The sequence below is a fragment of the Leucoraja erinacea genome, chromosome 15 (assembly GCF_028641065.1).
Source record: "Leucoraja erinacea ecotype New England chromosome 15, Leri_hhj_1, whole genome shotgun sequence".
Classification (NCBI taxonomy): domain Eukaryota; kingdom Metazoa; phylum Chordata; class Chondrichthyes; order Rajiformes; family Rajidae; genus Leucoraja; species Leucoraja erinaceus.
Window position 1 is genome coordinate 11,417,517 of NC_073391.1, and position 22,345 is coordinate 11,439,861.

General features: G+C 42.1%; 1 protein-coding gene across 1 annotated transcript in view; it reads right to left on the bottom strand.

Annotated features, from left to right (window-relative positions):
* glrx3 (glutaredoxin 3) overlaps nt 1-18,946 on the bottom strand; it is a 31,865-nt gene extending 12,919 nt beyond the window's left edge. Inside the window, exons 1-3 of the mRNA XM_055646671.1 lie at nt 18,790-18,946; nt 6,104-6,212; nt 1,469-1,543 (exon numbers count right to left, since the gene is read on the bottom strand). Coding sequence (XP_055502646.1) covers nt 1,469-1,543; nt 6,104-6,212; nt 18,790-18,854 — 249 coding nt within the window. The 5' untranslated portion in view covers nt 18,855-18,946. The remainder of the gene's footprint in view (nt 1-1,468; nt 1,544-6,103; nt 6,213-18,789) is intronic.
* Nucleotides 18,947-22,345: the final 3,399 nt, after the last annotated feature.

Sequence of the window (22,345 nt, forward strand, 5' to 3'; positions counted from 1 at the left end):
TTGGAGCGCAGGATGATGAGGGGTGATCTTATAGAGGTTGATAAGATCATGAAGGGACCAGATAGGAGAAACGCACAGAGTCCTTTACCCAAGGAGGGGTAATCAAGAACCAGAGAACATACGTCTAAGGTGAGAGGGGGAAGATTTAATAGGAACCTGAGGGACAACGTTTTCACACAGAGGGTTGTGGGTATATGGAATAAGCTGCCAAAGGACATAGTTGAGGTAGGTACTATAGCAGCATTTAAAAGACTTTTGAACAGGTGCATGGATAGTTCAGGTTTAGGGGGAAATTGGCCAAACGTGGACATGTGACACGTGTAGATGGGGCATCTTGGTCAGCATGGTCTAGTTGGGCTAAAGGGCCTGTTCCATGCTGTATGACTCTATAATGGAAAAACAGGTTTCATCTGATGGTTTCACAGCTTCAAAATCAGAGCCTGGAATCAGTATTGTTGGCAGTGATTACATAGATATTGGCATGTGAAGAGCATATGGATTGTGATGTCCATTTGCCGCATAAGTGTTTGAATTGACTTGTGTGTCTTTTACCATCATTCCTTTTCATTTATTCACGTGTAAGGTGCCCCTCCGCTTCCTGGATTATCTTTAGAAGTCAGACCACAAATTTCTAGCCATGCATGAGTAGGAAAAAAGAGAATATTTTTTAAACATGTTCTCCATTAATGAACCTGTAACTTTTCATTTTGTATTATATAAAGCAATAATGACCGACTGTTGAAGATTGGTGACATGAAATTCTTTCAATTTACCCAAAAGATCTTGTGACATGATAATGATAAATCACATAAAATCAGTTTTTATTTTCTGCATTTATGGATTCTACAATGTGCAACAGCGCACTATATAACAAGAGGCAAAAGGTAAACTATGCCCAACCACTGAATTTTGGAATACCTTTACCAATTCAAAACCATGACAATAGGAAACGCTGTCACATAAGTAAATCCCGGGGGTTGTTAAAAATAGATACTATAAAAGAATTACAGAAAAGTTGATAGTAAATAGTTCTAAATTGTACATTTTCAACACCTTTTCAAACTGTATTCTGTAAAAATGTGTTTTTTTCTTTACAATAAAAAGCTCAGCTCCAAAGCCTGCGCATTTTTATAAACAAAAAGGCACCAATGTGCACCATTAATAAACATTCATGACATTGCCAGAAAACAAAATAATTACGTTTTACTTTTTAGAAGTGCCGGTATACAGAACAGTGCGTACTGCCAGAAAAAAAATGGCACTGCCTTAAACCAAAGAACATTTCAAAAGATAGTGCAATAAATTATTTATATAGCCTCTTTGTGGTCCATCAAGGTTCTTTTCTCTAGAAAATTCAGGAAGCATCGAATCTGGTATCTACGACAACCTCAAAATTAGACAACAACCAACTAGTGTTTAGCTTCTTCAATGTGTTCTACGTTAAATTTCAAAAACGATAAACACTTGCCTTAAAAAACAGGAACGTTGGCACAGAGCTAATCTCAAATTTCTCAGATATCTCTGGAACAGATTCAGCTTCAAGCTGTAAAAAAAAAAGTTCATCAATAAACTTGTTTCATTGCAGAACAACCAAATATTCTTCAAATATCATTAACAAGAATATATTTCCAAAACACAACAAAACATCAATCACCTAAAATAAACTTCCAAACAAAGTAATTATTCAAACTGAATTAGCCGAAGTAGATTGGGAATTAATCTTTAGCAGAGTGTTAAAAAACCCCTGGTAATAACGGAGAAATAAAACCCTCTTAAATCTGGTGGTATGTGTTTTCTAGCTTTTGCATCTACTGCACAACACCAGGGGGGGGGGGGGGGGGGGGGGGGGGGGGGGGGAGAGAATAACCAGGGTGAGTGGTCTAAAATTCTTTTTTGGTTACGCTGGCTGCTTTGCCAAGACAGCATGGTGGAATCGATTGGAGGGGTGGTGGGTTATTTGTGTGATGGACTGGGCTACGTCCAAAACTCTCTGCAATTTCTCACGCTCCAGTGTCAATGCGGTTGGGCCAGGACAAATAGTTGATATTTCTGTTAATAAATCAATTTCCCAACTAAATGATACAAACTGCCAGAATTATTTAAACTGGTAATATTATTTATTAACGGAAATGACACAAACTACTCCACCAGCATCTTTTTAATTTTTTCTTTCTTTGGTTCGGTTCATTTTGATGGATATTATGAGGGTAATGGTTTTTTTTTTTAAATCTTACTATCTTCCAAAAATGTTTTAACCCAAAAGAATGAATTCACTAACTTGTCCAAGCCAAAGCATTCTTTCAGTGAAGGCGACTTTATATCTCATATTACAAATTTCCAGAATTTAGTTCTAATACTCTGTTCTTGCTTTATTCTTTTTTTAACTCATCAACAATGTTCAGGATTTTCCACCCTTTACTTCATTACAATTGATCCAAAACATTTAATTTTGCCCATATTTACTATATTCAACTGTTCGTTTGCAATATATTATGCTTAGCTTCTTTCCTATAGAATATTCTGCATCGGAGTCTTTTGAGTTTATCACGTTAAAATCACAGTCACGGCTTTGTGATCTTGTGACCCGAGGAATCAATTAACAGGTGGAGTCCAATGCCTTGTCATATTCGTCAGATTTACACTGATTTTCCACTTGTTCTTCAGCAACTACCTAAACTTTATCCAACTGACATCCCTGGTTAATAATAACATTTTGAGAATATTAAACTTAACATGATTCTCTTTCAAGACCATGAGATCATAAGACATAAGAGCGCAATTAGGCCATTCAGCCCATCATTCAATCTACTCCATCATTTAATCATTGCTGATCTATTTCTCCTTCTCAACCCCAGTCCCCTTTCTTCTCCCCCTAACCTTTGTGGGCCTCACTAATTAAGAAGTTATCAATCTCCGCTTTAAAAATACTCAATGATGTCGTCCACAGCAGTCAGTGGCAATGAATGGCTTCCTATCTTGTTTAGCAGGCTTGCAAAGGCCTTTGAAAATCCAAGTAAACAACAACCACCGACTCTCCTTTGTCCATCCAGCTTATTATTTCCTCAAAGAATTCCAACAGATTTGTCAGGCAAGACCTCCCCTCAACAAAACCATGATGATTTTGGCCTATATTATGTTTCTCCAAGTACCCCAAAACCTCATCCTTAATAATGGACTCTAAAATCTTACCAACTACAGAATTGAGTCTATAGCCGGCCTATAATTTCCTCTCTTTTGCCTTGCTCCCTTCTCAGACAGCTGAGTTACATTTGCGATTTTCGAGTCCTTTGGGAGCATTCCTGAAAAATCACTACTAATGTCTTCACAATCTCTACACCTACCTCTTTCAGAATCCTGGGGTGTAGTTCACCTGTCTAGGTGACTTATCTACCTTCAGACCTTTCAGCTTTCCAAGCACATTTTCCTGCATAATCGTGGCGGCACTCACTTCTCTCCCCTGACTTATTGAAACATATAAGATTATTAAGGGTTTGGACACTCCAGAGGCAGGAAACATGTTCCCAATGTTGCGGGAGTCCAGAACCAGGGGCCATAGTTTAAGAATAAGTGGTAAGCCATTTAGAATGGAGATGCGGAAAAACCTTTTCTACACAGAGAGTTGTGAGTGCGTGGAATTGTCTGCTTCAGAGGGTGGTGGAGGCTGGTTGTCTGGATGCTTTCAAGAGAGAGTTAGATAGAGCTCTTACGGATAGCAGAGTTAAGGGATATGGGGAGAAGGCAGCAATGGGGTACTGATTGTGGATGATCAGCCATGATCACATTGAATGGTGGTGCTGGCTCGAAGGGCCGAATGGCCTACTCCTGCACCTATTGTCTATTGACTCTCTTGAATTTCTAGCATGTTGCTGGTGTAGTCTACAGTGAAGACTGACGCAAAATACTTAAGTGCCTCTCCCACTTGGACGTCATTTGCTCGTCATTTACGTGACACCCTAAAAATTGGTCATGTCGTGTGTATGGCGTGGTGGCGTATGCAGTAATGCGCTGTAACGTGCGGCGCCCCAGGCTTTTGGAATGTTCAAAATCCTTGCGCGCCACCTGCGTGACGTATCCCTTGCGCACGCTGACGTACTAACGGCGTATGTGTAGAGCGTGGTGACGCATGCTTACGCACGGTGATGCACGAACATTGCCTATACTCAGTTATTATGCATCACTGTGCGTCAACGTCCGTAACCATGCGCCGCCCGTACGCGGTCGGCGCAACATTTGAGCGCTGCACCAGTGACCACCGGGGTATAATGCGCAAGTTTTTTTGATAAATTTTCACTGGGAAAATCCTTGCCACGGAGATCGAACTATGTACAACAACATCGCAAATGGCTTCCAAAAGAAGAAGCAAGACTTGGCGCGTGACTGTCGTAAGAGCACTTGGCGTGCGACTGTCGTACTGCTAGACTACTGGCGTAAATGACACGCAAATAACGCCCACGTTAGAGAGGCCCTTTATTCAGTCATTTCTATGGTCCCTATTACTACTTCGTCAGCGTCAAATACCCAAATCTCATTGCACTTATGTGCAATGACAATAAAATATATTATTATTATTATTCCAGCAGTCTAATGTCGACTCTTGCCTGTCTTTTACTCTTTATATATCTGGAAAAAAACTTTGGGTATCTTCTTTTATATTACTAGCTAGCCACCATCATATTTTATTTTTTCTCCCCTTTATTTCTTTCTTAGTTGCCTTTTGCTGGTTTTTGAATGCTTCCCAATCCTATAGCTTCCTGCTAATCTTTGCCATATTATATGCCTTCTCTTTGGCTTTTATACTGCCTTTTACTTCCTTTGGCAACCACGGTTGCCTCATTCTTCCCTTAGTATGTTTCATTCTCTTTGGGATGAAAGGTCCTGCGTCTTCCAAATTACTCCCAGAAACATCTGCCGTGGCTGCTCCACCATCATTCCTGCTAGGGTCCCATTCCAATCAATTTTAGCCAGCTCCTAACTCAGGCCTCTCTGCTTATCTTTACTCAAGAGTGATACCGGTACATCCAATTTCTGCTTCTCCCTGAATATAATATTATGATCATTGCCTCTTGGGGATTTATTCACCTTAAGGTCCCTAATCAAATCTACTCATTGCACAACACCAAATCCAGAATTGCCTTTTCCCGAGTACGCTCAACCACAAACTGCTCTTAAAAGCAATCTTGTAGACAGTCTATAAATCCCTTTTCTTGAGATCCTGCACCAATTTATTTAGTCCACCTGTATATTGAAATCCCCCAAGACCACTGTAACATTGCCTTTCTTACATGAATAGTAGCCAGGATGTAGGGTACAAACTACACCAGGAGATATAATTTGACCCTATATCCTGGCTACTATACAGAGGCCTTTATATGACTCTCATCAGAGTCATTTTATCCTTGCAGTTTCTGAACTCGACCCACAAGGATTCTACATCTTCAGATCCTATGTCGTTTCTTAGTAAGCATTGGATTTCACTCCTTACTAACAAAGCCACCTCCTAAGCCCACCTGCCTGTCTTGATGTGTAACCTTGGATGTTCAGCTCTCTGATCAGATCATCGTTCAGCCACGACTATGAGGCCCAAAACATTGTACCTGCTAACTTCTAAACATGGTAAAAGCTCATCCACCTTTTTTCGTACACTGCTTTGCAATCAAATATATCTTCGGTTCTGTATTCACCATCCCCCTTCTCAACTTGGTCCCCATATTGCCTGACGATTGATCTTATCACTTACTAAATTTTCTATCCGATTTCTCATTCTGGAGCCTTCAATAAGCTCTCCTGTGCAATCCTTCCCTTTATGCTATCCATACTTTTCCAATCTGTTGAACCCACCATTCAACTTTATGAACAATACTTCAAACACGCCATTTGTTTGCCTTCCTCAATTCAATCGTGGATGTGCTTTGACAAAGACTCTACACATTGGTTGCTCATTCAATCTTCATTATGATCTATTGTCTTAATATAAGAGAGGAAACAGATTCCTTGGGTTATGGTCCACAAAATACATTTCAATGACAGAAAAATATAAAATATCATACCCTATTTAAAGCTTTGAACATTTAAGCATGTACATGATTTTTGGCATGAGATTTACCTTTACAAAGATAACATGTGCATATTCTTTGGCCAATTCAGTCAAAACGTCATTCATTTGCATACACTGCTCAGCCCATGGTGCCCAGAAGTGTACCACAACCAGCGATCTACAGAAACAGAATAATTAAACATGATGTGATGCTTGAAAGTTAATTTAGATGCTTTATTGCTCTCTACCACCAAAATTCTGGCTCATCTAAAACGGAGTAAAACCATTTACAAGTATTCACATTAACAAACCATCCCTTCGCACTGAGGATAATTTCACCATTTGATATTTCATTCCGTCATAAAATAAAAATCTGATAATTTACGATCCGATTTTTCAGAAGTCCAAGCAGTTCGGCATCTGACTTACCTGGTTCTATTTCCCACTCTTCCTGTAATCTCATAATCCCCTTGCTGCGATGCTAAACTCACCGTGGCCTTTTGCCACATTTTGTTTATACTCATTGGGGCCATGTTTCTGACATTCCCTTCTCGCTTACCTGGTTCAGTTAAAAAAATATTGTATAACATCTAAAAAAGATATGAAGGTGTGTTATAGTATTCATAGCAATATCCACTTGTGTCTTTTTCTTTAATATTGTTGCAGTATTAGTGTTAAACACAGCTGTAGAAAGATAAGCAGACCGAGGAGCATGGGATTATGGGAGAGAGAAGACAAATGATAGGCAGTTGTGAAAAAGGGTAAATTATCATAATATTTGCCAGTGCGAAACCAAGAGTCTATGCGGATTATGAACTTGTTAATGTTGAAGCCAAGACTAAAATGCCCAGCAGAAAGTTGACCATCAACAAAATTAATTTTGAGGACACATTTCATGTAGGGCCTGTGCTTATTTAACACATTCATCAGTAAATCTGCACTCCACCTCTCCCATTTGCAGAAAGCTCCACAATAAGTTCACAATATATATGGTGCTAGACTGGAAGAAATAAAATAAATTGCTCATGTGCGTGAGCAATGTTTGGAAATTTGGCGCATTGTGAGCGGTTTTGGGCCCAATATCCGAGGAGGGATGTGCTAGCGTTGGAGAGGGACCAGAGGAAGTTTACAAGAATGATCCCAGGGATGTTTGGGTTAACGCATGATGAATGTATTTGACTGAGCCTGTACTCACTGGAGTTTAGAAGGTTGAGGGGGGCCCTTATTGAAATATACCAAATATTTAAAGGCCTGGGTAGAGTGGATGTGCAGAGGATGTTTCCACTAGTGGGAGAATCGAGGACCAGAAGGCATAGCCTCAGAATAAAAATATGTCCTGTTAGCAAAGAGATGAGGCGGAATTTACTTACTCAGAGTGAATCTGAAGAATTCATTGCCACAGATGGCAGTGGAGGTCAAGTCCTTGGGTAGTTTTAAAGCGGAGATTGACAGATTTTGCCTTAGTAAGGATGTCAAAGATTATGAGGAGAAGGCAGGAGAATGGAGTTGAGATGGAAAGATAGATCAGTCATGATTCAATAGCGGAGTGGACTCAATGGGCCAAATGGCCTTATTTTGCTCCTGCGACTTATGAAATCTGAATACCAGTAAGGAATGGTAGGCAGCGCGACTTTCATCAGCAGCGGCCTCTGCAGCCCCTCTGCGTTTTTATTATTTTTTAATTTTTTTATTATATTTATTTATTATTTTTTGTCTATGTTTTTATGTAGTTTTTGTTATTTTTTGTTGGGGTATGTGTGTGTGGGGGCGGGGTGGGAGGGAGGAGGTAACTTTTAAATCTCACCCTGCACGGGAGACCCGACCTTTTCTTTGTCGGGTCTCCATTGTTGTTGGGGTTGCAAGTGGAGCGGCCTCCAACAGGAAGACCGGGGGCTCTGGTGCCGACTACTCACCTCACCGTCGCGGAGCTGGCCGAGTCCAGAGCGGGTGGAGCGGTGGTGGAGCGCTGCTGCGGCCCGACCTCTGGAGATTCGGAGGCTGCAACTGCGGGTCTGGCGGACGGCAGCACCGGGAGCCCGCGGGTCCCTGGAGGGAGACCGCTTTTCAGGGCTCCCGCAACGGCGACTTCTCCCGCCTGAGTTGCGGGGTTGAAGAGCTCCTGGAGCGGGGCCTTACAGCACCGCCCCGCGCGGCTTGGAATGGCCGCGGGACTCTGCGAGCGCACGCCGGGGGCTCTAACATCAAGACCCGGTGTGCAACCTTGCATCACCCGGCGTGACTTTAATGGCCGCGGGACTTTGACGTTGACTCTGACATGGGGGGGGGGGGGGGGGAGTGCAGTGGAGAGATAAGTTTTTTTGGCCTTCCATCACAGCAATGTGATGGATGTTTATGTAAATTATGTTGTGTCTCGGGTCTATTTGTTTGTAATGTATGGCTGCAGAAACGTCATTTCGTTTGGACGTCAAGGGGTCCAAATGACAAATAAATTGAATCTTGAATCTTGAATAAGGTGAATATCAAGGTATTGCAGCACATGTACTCATCTCACCGTCAAGGTATTGCAGCACATGTACTGCAAGAGCTACAAAGCTTCAAAGAATGAAAGAGGAAATAGTTGTTTTGCAATTGCATACCGTGAGGGAACAACATATCAAATGGTGAAATTCTCCTCAGTGCTAAGAGATGGTTTGTTAATGTGAATACTTGAAAATGGTTTTATTAAGAGTTTTATATGATCCAGAATTTGGATGGCAGAGAGCAACTAAAGGAAAATTGGAATATCTGAATCAAGGTGGCAAGGAAAGGGTTTGGGATACAAATACGAAAATATATCAGAGGACTGAAAACAGCTGGTCTTTCTGAGAGAAGGAAATTTGGTTAGCTATTATTCACTTCTTAAGGGGCTGTCCCACTTGGGCGACCTAATTGGCGAATTTAGAAGAGTTTGAAAAAATGACAAAAAAAGAGCTCCTTCGACCATGTAGAAGACCTCCTTCGAATATGTTGAAGACCAGCTTCAACTAGTTATGACGAACTTCAGGATAATTAGACACCAAATAGTGGAGAGTGAAGACGACCTCCTTCAATCTCCTTCGACTATGATGAAGACTATCTACGACTACGTTCAACTACCCTTGATTACCTATGACTAACATGCCGACCTATTACGACTAAACCTACGAGTAAAAAAAGTATAGATTTTTTCCATGGCGACCTTTTTTTACTCGCGGGCATTTTTTAGCATATTGAAAAAACACCGCAAACTAGCTGAGGCGTCGAGTACACGGAGATCACTTGCGAGCATGAAGGAGTTACGAAGACCTCCTACGACCTCGTGTCGACCATACTGCAAGTACGAGTCTAGGGCAAACTCACTAGAACTCGCGGATTAGGTCGCCCAAGTGGGACAGGCCCTTTAGGAAAAGAGAATGCATAGAATGAAAATTATCTAATATGGACAGAGACATTACCAGGAGGGGTTTGAATTGATTATGAAATTTGTGACAGAGCTGATGATAATAAGTTTAGCCTTCCTAACACTTAATTAGAGAAAGATGACTGGGAATGATTACAGTACAACAAAGCTAATCAATGCAGGCCAGCTTTTTGTAAGAACAACTCTCAAGCTATTTTCCTGTAGCTATATAAATGTTTTCTCCTGTGGGTATTCATGCAATTCCCTTTTAAAAGCCATGATAATATCCACTTCTACCATTTTTTCAAGCTGGCTTCCCACATCAAAACGAATTAGACATCAACACAAGAATTGGGTGCAGGAGTAAAGGGCCTGTCCCACTTGGCAGTCATTTACGTGACATGCCGGTAGTGACTGACGCGTGATGGTCGCGCGCGTCATCATGCCTCCGAACAGCCGTCTGGAGCACGTGACGTCAATTCAGCAGGACTGGCAGCATCTCTGGAGAGAAGGAATGGATGATGTTTTGGGTCGAGACTCTTCTTCTGTCTGAAGAAGGGTCTCGACCCGAAACGTCACCCATTGCTTCTCTCCAGAGATGCTGCCAGTCCTGCTGAGTTACTCCAGCATTTTGTGTCTATCTCCAATCATCTTGGCCCCGCTCTTTGGGAGTAGGAGTGGGGGCAGATCCGGATCCGCAATGGCCGTGAGCTCCAGGCCGAGTTCGGCGATCGTTTGCCTGCTTCTGCTGCTGTTGGAGGTGAGACGTTGCGTTGCGCCAAGGTCTTGGGCCTGTCCCACTTTGACCGTCAGTTACGCGACAGGCAGGTGGCGCACGAAGATATAGTGCAGGACGAAGTCCACACTCCTCCACGCCACTCCACACTACTTCACACCACTCCATGCGCCCGTCCACGCTAGCAGGTCGCGTAAATGGCGCGCGAATGATGGCCAAGTGGGACAGGCCCTTAAGACAGTTGGCTCCTCAAGCATGCTCTATCATTTCACAGGATCATGGCTGATCTGATTGTAACCTCAACTCTGCATTCTTGGGCACTGCCCAGTAACCTTTTACCCCTTGTTTATCAAATAATATGTTTATCTGAGTTTAACATATGCAAAGACTCTGGTTCTAATGCCATTTAAAGAAGGTTACAAAGACTCACATCCTTCAAACAAAAACTGTCTTAGCCCTCAAATCAACAATCACTTGTGTTTAAAACAATGACTTGCAGTTCAAGATTCTACCACGACAAATCCTCTGCATATCTACCAAATCCAATATTTCCTCACGACAAACAAACAATGTCAGGTATCAATCCAGTAAATCTCTCTGAATGGCTTTCAGTCCATTAAGTTCCTTTAACTATGCAGACCAATACTTTACATAACACTGCGTAGATAGACCCCCTTCCCAGATAACATAAGCATAACTTGAAGGTAGACACAAAAAGCTGGAGTAACTCAGCGGGACAGGCAACATCTCTGGAGAGATGCAATGGGTGACATTTCAGGTCGACACCCTTCTTCAGACTGATGTCAGGGAAGTGTGCGGGACAAAGAGGGAATGTGGTTGGAGACAGTAAGACTGGTGGGAGAACTGAGAATGGGGGGAGAGAGAGAGGGAAAGCCAGGGCAATTTGAAGTTCGAGAAGTCAATGTTCATACCACTGGGGTGTAAACTACCCAAGCAAAATATGAGGTGCTGTTCCTCCAATTTGCGCTGGGCCTCACTCTGACAATGGAGGAGGCCCAGGACAGAAAAGTCAGATTTGGAATGGGAGGGGGAGTTAAAGTGCTGAGCAACTGGGAGATCAGGTAAATTAAGACAGACTGAGCGGAGGTGTTCAGCGAAACAATCGCCGAGCCTGGACTTGGTCTCGCCGATGTACAGAAGTTAACACCTGGAACAGCGGATACGGCAGATGAGGTTGGAGGAGGTGCAAGTGAACCTCTGCCTCACCTGGAAAGACGGTTTGGGTCCTTGGATGGAGTCGAGGGGGGAGGTAAAGGGGCAGATGTTGTATATCTCCTGCGGTTGCAGGGGAAAGTACCTGGGGAGGGGGTTGTCACATCCTGGCCGCAGATGTGAAGTAATAATGATATCGACACATTATTAAGAGGTTACATTTGTTGTTCTCTGTATTAACTCACACAGTCACAGCTTTCATCTTGGCTTACACAGCCCCACCCGATCTGATCTCCAGGTTATCTGATACAGAGGCTATCTTATGGATGATGGTGTGGAAGGTGAGAACAAGTGGGTCTCTGTCCTTGTTACGAATGGGGGTGGGGGAGCAAGAGCGGAGCTGCGGGATATCGAAGATACCCAAATGAGAGCCTCATCTATAATGGAAGAGGGAAACCCCCATTTCCTAAAGAATGAGGACACCTCCGATGCCCTGGTATGGAAACCCATGTGCAGTACTTCTCCCCCAATTGAAAATTTTCCATCCCCGAAAATAGGTATGACCATTCCACCTGATCAAATGCTTTTTCAGCATCTAACGAGATAATTGCTAGATCTGCATTAGGGATTCTATCGGAGTACAGGTGCACAACCTTTTATCCGAAGATCCAAATAACGAAAACCTCCGAATAGCGACATTTTTTCAGTCCTTGAAAAAAGGTCCTTGAAAACGTTCACGGAGGGCGGCCCGCAGAGGTGACAGCGGAACCTCCGGTCGGTCCTCGAAGAAAGGGGAACTAAATCCCCATTCATAAAAGAGAAGGTGAGGGTCTATTGCGCGGGAGGGTTAATAATTGACAATATGCTGCTGTCTGCCCTCTGAGTTAAAACGTTCCCACGGTAGACTCACGATACACAGTGTATCGTGAGTCTTGCGTGGGAACGTTTTAACTCAGCGGGCAGGGAGCAGCAGATTGTCGCTCCCTTCAGTTTCACCCCACCTACACCCCCTGCTATCCCAGGGACAGGGAGACAGGACGTTCACCGAGGGCGGCCCGCAGAGGTGACAGCGGAACCTCCGGTCGGTCCTCGACGAAAGGGAAACTAAATCCCCATTCATAAAAGAGGTGAGGCTACATTGCGTGGGAGAGTAGGAATCCCAAGACAAAGTTGAGTGAGCGTTCACCGAGGGTGGCCCGCAGAGGTGACAGCGGAACCTCGGGTCAGTCCTGGAAGAAAGGGGAACTAAATCACCTTCACCAAGAGAAGTGGAGGGTATATTGCCCGGGAGGGTATATCGCCTACCTGGAAGATACCGGACATTTTTTCCAGGATGTCGTCTGCACACCAAAGCTCACGTTTGGCGCCTCTGCTGCACACGGATATAAGAGTGTGAAAATGTCGCCTTAGGCCGCCTTAGGGCATGTAGCCCTGCTAGGGTGACATGAGTGCGGGAGGTGATTCAATGCTGTGGTCACATTTACAAATTCAGGAATTCATTCAACACACTGCATTTCATACAGACATTTATTCTGCAAGAAAAAAACTACACTGAAGACTCAAACTCGCGACCGAGGAACTGCCGGGATCAAGGCGCAAACTCGCGACCTTGCGGATATGAGCCGGGCACTCTACCACTGAGCCAGCCATTAAAATCTACGCTAAAAAATTTCCATTCCGAAGACCGACAAATTCCAAATTACGAAAAGTGTCTGGTCCCAAGGCTGTCGGATAAAAGGTTGTGCACCTGTATTGAATTACATCTCATTCTTTTAAAGTCCATTAAGCTATTACTCAGAGTACTGGCCCAAACTACTCAACCTTTCTTTAGACATCAGCCCCACATCCCAGTAATCAATTCAGTGCACCTTTCATGCACTTCCTCTTTTGCAATATTGAAACTTTCTCGACTATAGTATAATAACTGGGAAAAAATTAATATTAAAATTTTGGAAAGGCCCTATAATCACCACAATTAAAATGTGGATCATGGAAATGTTGGAGACCCTACACTTGGAAAGAATTAGACTTGTCTTAATAGACAAACAGGAACTTTTTGTCAGAATTTTGTCTCCATTCATTGATTATTGAAGGGGTAGAATGGTTCAACACGGGAACCTAACTGAAGCTTGAACTCAGGATTAGATGAAAAGTTATACTTTATAATTTACAAACCTATCTCGAATTATGTATTATTAGTAAATTATTCCAGTCTTCCTCATCATGCTTTTTTTGTCTTTTTTTCTCTTTCTCTCTTGCTCTTTCTACAAAAAAATTAAAAAAACTAGAAGCAGTCAATACACAACTGATAGTTATTGATGTACGACTGATATACATGAAATGTTTTTATTATGATATGTGCTTGCTTCTAATAAAAATATATATTTAAAAAAAAAAAATCATTTTGTACAACTTCATACTGACACGTTTTGCTTTCACAAACCTTTCCCCCTCTATAATTTGAAGATTTTTAAAGATTATTTTAAAGTATATTCATTGCCTTTATAGTTTATTTTCTCTCACAACATGCAAACTTTGAAAATGTTGTAACATCAGCTAATGGTCACTTGGTCACTTCAATCCTGATCATCATTATTATAATGAATTAGAAAATTGTTATGACTTGGCACTGTCAGTAATTATCCTTTGCAGAAATTGTACTAATCACAATGTTGCAATGTAGAATGAGATGTGCCAAAACAAATTAATCATATCTGAAATCAAAACAGAAAATCCCCAAAACATGCAGCGTCAGGTACAAACTGTGGAAAGAGTAACAAGCCTTAACATTTCAAGTCAAAGATTCTTCATCAGAGATGCTCTAATGAAACACAAAGAGGGTAGCATGCAATAATTGGAAAGCTATTGAAGCATTGGTCTTTCTTGCAAGGAATGTGGAGTATGAACCAAAGGTTCTGAAGCATCTCTACAGTGTTGATAAGACTGTTCCTAGAATACTATTGGCTCCAAATTTAATGAGTGACAATATTGCAAAAGAGGAATTGCATTAAAGGTACACTGAGTTGATTACTGGGATGAGGGGCTGATGTCTAAAGAAATGTTGAGTTGTTTGGGCCAGTACTCTGAGTAATAGCTTAATGGACTTTAAAAGAATGAGATGTAATCTTACAGACATCCATAAACATAGGAACAACAGACAAGTGGAATAGACACGGTGATTGCTGAATAGATGTTTCTCTGAGGGGGCAAGTTTTAGAATAAGCGGTCATCTATTTAAATGAAGAGGAATTTCTTCTTTGAGGATCATCGATCGTTAGAAGTCTTCGCTTTGTTCTTCTTAAAAAGTGGGATTACATTTTCAATCTATGGGAATTGATCCATAGACTAAAGAATGTTAAAAAAATTACCACCAGTATATCCACTATTGCTTGGCCATTTTTTCAATTATTCTGCACACTATTGGCACTGGTGATTTATTGAATTCTCAGTGCATTGGTCTAGAAAAACATGCTATATATATTCTATGAATTTCTCCTGCACATTATTGTTAAGAATGCTAAATGAAAGTTATCCTTATTCAAGTTATTCACAGTTACATCTTCTGCTATCAACACTCATTTCTTGTTTTATGGTAGACAAAAACGCTGGAGAAACTCAGCAGGTGAGGCAACATAGATGGAGTGATGGAATAGGTAACGTTTCGGGTCAAGACCCTTCTTCAGACTGATGTGGGGGTGGGGGATGGGAAGAAGAAATGAAGAAGCGGAGACAGTGGGCAGTGGGAGAGCTGGGAAGGGCAGGGGAAGAAGGGAGAAAGCAAGAACTACGTGAAATTGGAGAAGTCAATGTTCATATAGCTGGGGTGTAAACTACCCAAGCAAAATATGAGATGCTGCTCCTCCAATTTGCGGTGGGACTCACTCTGGCCATGAAGGAGGCCCAGGACAGAAAGGTCAGATTCGGAATGGGAGGGGGAGTTGAAGTGCTGAGCCACCGGGAGATCAGGTTGGTTAATGCAAACTGTGCGGCGTTGGGCGAAGTGATCACCAAGCCTACTCTTGGTCTCTCCGATGTAGAGCAGTTGACACCTAGAGCAACGGATGCAATAGAAGAGATTGGAGGAGATGCAGGTGAACCTCTGCCGCACCTGGAAAGACTGCTTGGGTCCTTAGATGGAGTCAAGACGGGAGGTAAAGCGACAAGTGTAGTATTTCCTGCGGCTGTGAGGGAAAGTACCAGGGAAGGGGGTGGGAAGGGTGGGAAGGGACGAATTGACCAGAGAGTTATGGAGGGAGCAGTCTCTGTGGAAAGCTGAAAAGGGAGGTGATGGGAAGATGTGGTCAGTGGTGGGATCCCATTGGATAAGGTGGCTTATCTAACTTATCGGTGGCTCAGGTTAGTCGGGAAGTGGTGTTGGGTAAATTGAATGGATTAAAGTGCCGATAAATCCCCAGGGCCAGGCTTCATCCCAGAGTACTTAAGGAAGTAGCTCCAGAAATAGTGGATGCATTAGTAATAATCTTTCAAAACTCTTTAGATTCTGGAGTAGTTCCTGAGGATTGGCGGGTAGCAAACGTAACCCCACTTTTTAAGAAGGGAGGGAGAGAGAAAACGGGGAATTACAGACCAGTTAGTTTAACATCGGTAGTGGGGAAACTGCTAGTCAGTTATTAAAGATGGGATAGCAGCAAATTTGGAAAGTGGTGAAATCATTGGACAAAGTCAGCATGGATTTACGAAAGGTAAATCATGTCTGATGAATCTTATAGAATTTTTCGAGGATGTAACTAGTAGCGTGGATAGGGGAGAACCAGTGGATGTGGTGTATCTAGACTTCCAGAAGGCTTTCGACAAGGTCCCACATAAGAGATTAGTATACAAACTTAAAGCACACGGCATTGGGGGTTCAGTATTGATGTGGATAGAGAACTGGCTGGCAAACAGGAAGCAAAGAGTAGGAGTAAACGGGTCCTTTTCACAATGGCGGGCAGTGACTAGTGGGGTACCGCAAGGCTCAGTGCTGGGACCCCAGCTATTTACAATATATATTAATGATCTGGATGAGGGAATTGAAGGCAATATCTCCAAGTTTGCAGATGACACTAAGCTGGGGGGCAATGTTATCTGTGAGGAGGATGCTAGGAGACTGCAAGGTGACTTGGATAGGCTGGGTGAGTGGGCAAATGTTTGGCAGATGCAGCATAATGTGGATAAATGTGAGGTTATCCATTTTGGTGGCAAAAACAGGAAAGCAGACTATTATCTAAATGGTGGCCGATTAGGAAAATGGGAGATGCAGCGAGGCCTGGGTGTCATGGTACACCACTCATTTAAAGTAGGCATGCAGGTGCAGCAGGCAGTGAAGAAAGCAAATGGTATGTTAGCTTTCATAGCAAAAGGATTTGAGTATAGAAGCAGGGAGGTTCTACTGCAGTTGTACAGGGTCTTGGTGAGACCACACCTGGAGTATTGCGTACAGTTTTGGTCTCCAAATCTGAGGAAGGACATTATTGTCAGAGAAGGTTCACCAGACTGATTCCTGGGATGTCAGGACTGTCTTCTGAAGAAAGGCTGGATAGACTTGGTTTATATTCTCTAGAATTTAGGAGATTGAGAGGGGATCTTATAGAAACTTACAAAATTCTTAAGGGGTTGGACATCTAGATGCAAGAAGATTGTTCCCGATGTTGGGGAAGTCCAGGACAAGGGGTCACAGCTTAAGGATAAGGGGGAAATCCTTTAAAACCGAGATGAGAAAAACTTTTTTCACACAGAGAGTGGTGAATCTCTGGAACTCTCTTCCACAGAGGGTAGTTGAGGCCAGTTCATTGGCTATATTTAAGAGGGAGTTAGATGTGGCCCTTGTGGCTAAGGGGATCGGAGGGTATGGAGAGAAGGCAGGTACGGGATACTGAGTTGGATGATCAGCCATGATCATATTGAATGGCGGTGCAGGCTCGAAGGGTCGATAGGCCTACTCCTGCACCTAATTTCTATGTTTCTGCACCTCAGCAGTATGAACATTGACTTCTCCAATTTCAGGTCGTCCTTGCTTTCTCCCTCCTTCCCCTCCGCAGTTCTCCCACAGCCCACTGTCTCCGCCTCTTCCATCCTCTTCCTGCCCCACCCCCACCTCAGTCTGAAGAAGGGTCTCGACCCGAAACATCACCTATTCCTTTGCTCCATAGATGCTGCGTGGAGAAACCCGCTGAGTTTCTCCAACATTTGTGTCTACCTTCGATTTTTCCAGCAGTTCTTTCTTAAACATTTCTTGTTTCATCCCATCCTCAATGTCATCACTAGTTTGAGCATGTGCATTCAATTCCAACTAACATTTCTTGCCCCATGGCATTTCTTAACACTATTTAAATAAATTCCATGTCATCTGATGTACATACATTAATCATCGTTTTAACCAGTCTTACCACCCTTCCTGGTTTTTCTTTTCCTTCATATACCTGGATTTCAGTTCTTCTTCTTGGTTCCTCTTTAGCCATGTCTCCATGATCTCAACTATTAATCATCATCAGTCCATCAGTCTGAAGAAGGGTCTCGACCCGAAACATCACCTATTCCATAGATGCTGCCTCAACCACTGAGTTTCTCCAGCATTTTTGTCTACCTTCAACTATTGCATACGCTATTTAATCTATTTGCATGATTAATTCATCCACCTTATTACACACATTATGAGACATGGTCATTAGGCCTGACTTTTCAACATTCTTAGTATCATTTTGCACTTTAAACTTATTTAAAACACTCTTCAATGTTTTTTCTTACAATTTTGGTGTTCTTCTTGCTGTCTCTCTGCACGGGTATAGATGCCTCTCCAATTATACAACAAAACAAATTTTCTGAGTATTTTATAGCAAGAACAATCGGAGGATTCTTCTCACTTTTTAACACATAGAATATCGCCGAGCAAGCTGATAAACAGCGCACCCAATGGGGGAGTAGGGAATCATTGACAACTCCACTGGTTTACTGTCTTTAACTGCGGATGTGCAGTTTCCAGAAATTGTTGCCAGTTTCAGTAATGAAAGAGGGTGTTAACAGGTTTGCTGTCATTCCAATCAAAAAAATGTGATCAGCGTACTCGACTGAAAATCATAGCTTCTCTACAATCCAGTCATGATAAATAAAATCGACATTTAACCATTCAAACCCTACTCTCACGGCGCTACTGTTTTTCTTTAAATATATTCTAGCCTTCAACAACGTGCAGGGGTCTCAGCATCCATTGAACCAGCTGCTAGAATTCTTTGTGCAAAATACTGTTCTGTTCCCATATAAATTTTGCTAGGGCAGTTTGTTTCTTTTTCAACACACTATTTTGTATGAAAGCTAAACCAGGCATCGCCGCCTCCATCGGGCCCGCACACAGTAGTCGACAACTCAGTCCCTGCTGCTCACCCTGGCCCCACAACACTCTCTATCATTCGATACTCGCGTGTACGTGCAGAAAGCTGGAGAAAGGAGTCATTCAGTGACACGCTTACTTACCTCTTTGCCTTTTCCAGAATCTCCTCGAATTGTTTCGCCGTCTCCACCACCACCACGGTCGCCATGATTACCAGACCACACGAGTGGCGCGGAAGTGGAAGGAAACATAGCGCCGATCTACTACTGCTGCCTGACGGGCAAACACATGTGGTGCAACGAGGGGGAGCTGCTTGTCACCAAAGATTACAGAGGAGCATAATCTTTGCTGGTCACAACTCATGCAAAGGGAAAGGAAGCTCATGTTTTTGGTGTTTCGTTTTAAAACTATGGTGTCGTACAACACAGATACGGGCCTTTTGGCCCACGAATCCCACAACGACCTTTTTATATTGCTCTTCTCCAATCCTATTTGCCCGCAGAGAATCAAGAGTGTAGGAAGGAACTGCAGATTCAGGTTTAAACCGAAGATAGACACAACAAGTTGGAGTAACTCAGCGGGTCAGAGAGCATCTCTGGAAAAAATAATTGTGACATTTCAGGTCGAGACCCTTCTTCAGTCAAAAAGAGTGTTTTATTGTCATATGTCGCAGATAGAACAATTACATTCTTACTTGCAGCAGCACAACGGAATATGTAAACATAGTATACTGTAAACAATATAAGTGAGAAAATAAGTTCAGTGTTTTTATTTATATATATATATAAATAAAAACACTGAACTTTTTAATATATATATATATATATATAAACACTGAAATATAAACACTGAACTTTTTTCTTGCTTATTACATTGTTATATATATATATATATATATATACATATATATTTTCATCAATCGGTATCAGTATCCTTATATAGAATCTCTGAAGAGAAGGAATGGGTAACGTTTCGGGTCGAGACCCTTCTTCCGAAGAACAGTCCAAAGAAGGGTCTCGACATCATCCATTTCTTCTCTCCGGAGATGCAACCTGTCCTGTTGAGTTACTCCAGCATTTTGTGTATATCTTCGGTGTAAAGCAGCAGCTGCAGTTTCTTTCTGCACTGTCCATATGTATATTGTCAGTCACAAGAATCCACAGATGCTGGAAATTGGAGCAAAAGAACCAGCTGCTGAAGGATCTCAGCAGGTCAGGCATCATCTGAGGGTCTTGACCCGAAATATCGTCTGCTCATTTCCTTCCCCACCTGTGGTGCTGAGTTCCTCCAGTGTTTTCTTTTACTCCCGCCTTTTCTTGCCTATTTAAGTGTCGGTCCAAATCTCTTGAACATGAGTTCCGAATATCAACCATTCTCCATGCAACAAAAAAAATACTTTCAGGCCCAAACAGGCAATAGGAAGAGAGCAGGGCATTTGGTCTTGTTTGGGGTTTAAATTGGGGTATAGGGAGAGCACAGGGTTGTGAGATCATTTGGGATTGACACTGGGAAAACATAGGGTGGTAGGATTGGCTTGGTATTAACACTAAGAATTGGGGACAGTGTATAGCCATAGGATTAGCATGGGATTCTTACAGACTATGGGGACGGATGTAGGGAGAAAGAAGGAATAATTTGTTGTTGATGGTTTCATTAGTTTCCCAACATCCCAATTCTACACAGCAAATCGTTGAAGTCATACAGCATGGAAACAGGCCCTTTGGCCCAACTCGTTCATGCCCTGTCTAATATAGTCACATTTGGCCAATATTCCTCAAAACCTTTCCTATCTAGGTACCTGTACAAATGTATTTCAAACGTTATTGTACCTGCTTTAATTGCTTCCTCTGGCAGCTTGTTCCATTTATCTGCCACCTTCCGTGTGGAAAAGGTTCCCCTCAAATGAATATTAAATGTTTCCCCTCCCATCTTAAACCAATTTCTTGATTTTCCCCTTTGGAAAAATATTCTGTGCATTAATCCTATCAATTTCCCTCATGAATGTACACTTCTTCAATCGGATCGCCCAACAATTTAGATGAACCAACAAGGCAGGTTTTGCAGATGAAACTAAAGTAGGTTGTATTGTAGGCTATGATTATGGTTATCAGAAATGACTGCAGGATCTTTATCAGCTGGGCAAGTGGGCTGAGAAATGGCGAAATGTGTTTAAAGTCAATAAGTGTGAGTGTTGCATTTTGGGAGGTCAAACCAGGGCAAGACCTTCACAGTGAATGGAATGGTTGTAGAAAAGATGGATTGAGGAGTACAGGGACATAACTCCTTGAAAGTGGCGTTCTGGTAGATAAGGTAGTAAACAAGGCTTTTGGTATATTGCCATTCATCATGGATATTGAGTACAGAAGACAGTCACAAAACGCTGGAGTAACTCAGCGGGTCACGCATCATCTCTTGAGAAAAGGAATAGGTGATGTTTCGGATAGAGATCCTTCTTCCGTCTGAGTGCCAAGGGAAAGGGAATGGAGAGATATAGACGGTAATTAAGACAAATTAATGGAAGATATGCAGAAAGCAACGATTATAAGGTCAACACGACGACAGTAAAACTAGTACTGAGTGCCAAGGGAAAGGGAATGGAGAGATATAGACGGTAATTAAGACAAATTAATGGAAGATATGCAGAAAGCAACGATTATAAAGGAAATGTGGTCCCCACAATGGTCCATTGTTGGCTGTGGGATAGGTGATAACTAGTTAATAGACAGTGGAACTCAACACGACGACAGTAAAACTAGTATGACGAGGATACATCTTTTACAAAGATATGGGCATTGTCATGAAAAAAAACACTTCCTATCAACTCTGTTGCTTCTGCTGGGACTGTTAATGGTAGACCATTTCTACTGTCCCTAGCACATTGTATTTTAAGGCAAACGGCAATAACATATACTCTGGCTGTGAGTACGCGCTGGAATGTGAAATTTCAGTCTTGACTCTTGAATAAAAAGAGAACATGTTAGAAGTACCAGAAATGTTAACTCTACTACTCTCTTCAAATGGTGCCTGGTCTGCTGATTATTTCCAGTATTTTCTGTTTTTGTCTTCCGTCAACCAACAGAAAAACTGAGCTATCATCACCGAATGATTACAGTTGTTATTTTATTACTGTGATTTATGGGATTATCCATGGAACTCTAGCAAAGGCATTATTGGTTTGGACAGTATTGACTTTCAGCAAGGAGTATCAGAGGAAAAGGTTTAAGATGCAAGAAAACTAAAACCATAAGAAAAATGTAATTGAAAGTTCGCTAAATAACACCTGTGAGCCACAGTGGCTGGAGTTTGAGGCTTGTTCGACAAAGGAAAGGTACAATCTTAGTCATGTGTGTGACCAAAAAGATGAAAAATTGTGGAAAACATTCTAATTCTGAAAGCATTATAGGTATATAGTTTTGTGCTGTACATATGATTCATTTTTTGTTTGGTTTAAATGTTTGTTTAGGGTCAGAGGCCAAATATAACTGGTCATATGTGTGACATCACACAGAAGCATTTTACATACTCTGAATTTTAAAAAGCTAGAATGTCCATATCTTCAGCAGACATGCATTAGAGTTCTGTAGGTAGGAAAATAGAAATTAATAAGATTAATCTCTTACAATAATTATTTAATGTATTACTTTATGTGATGACATTTGGTCACGTGTGTGACATTTCGATTCACTTTCCAAAAAGAAT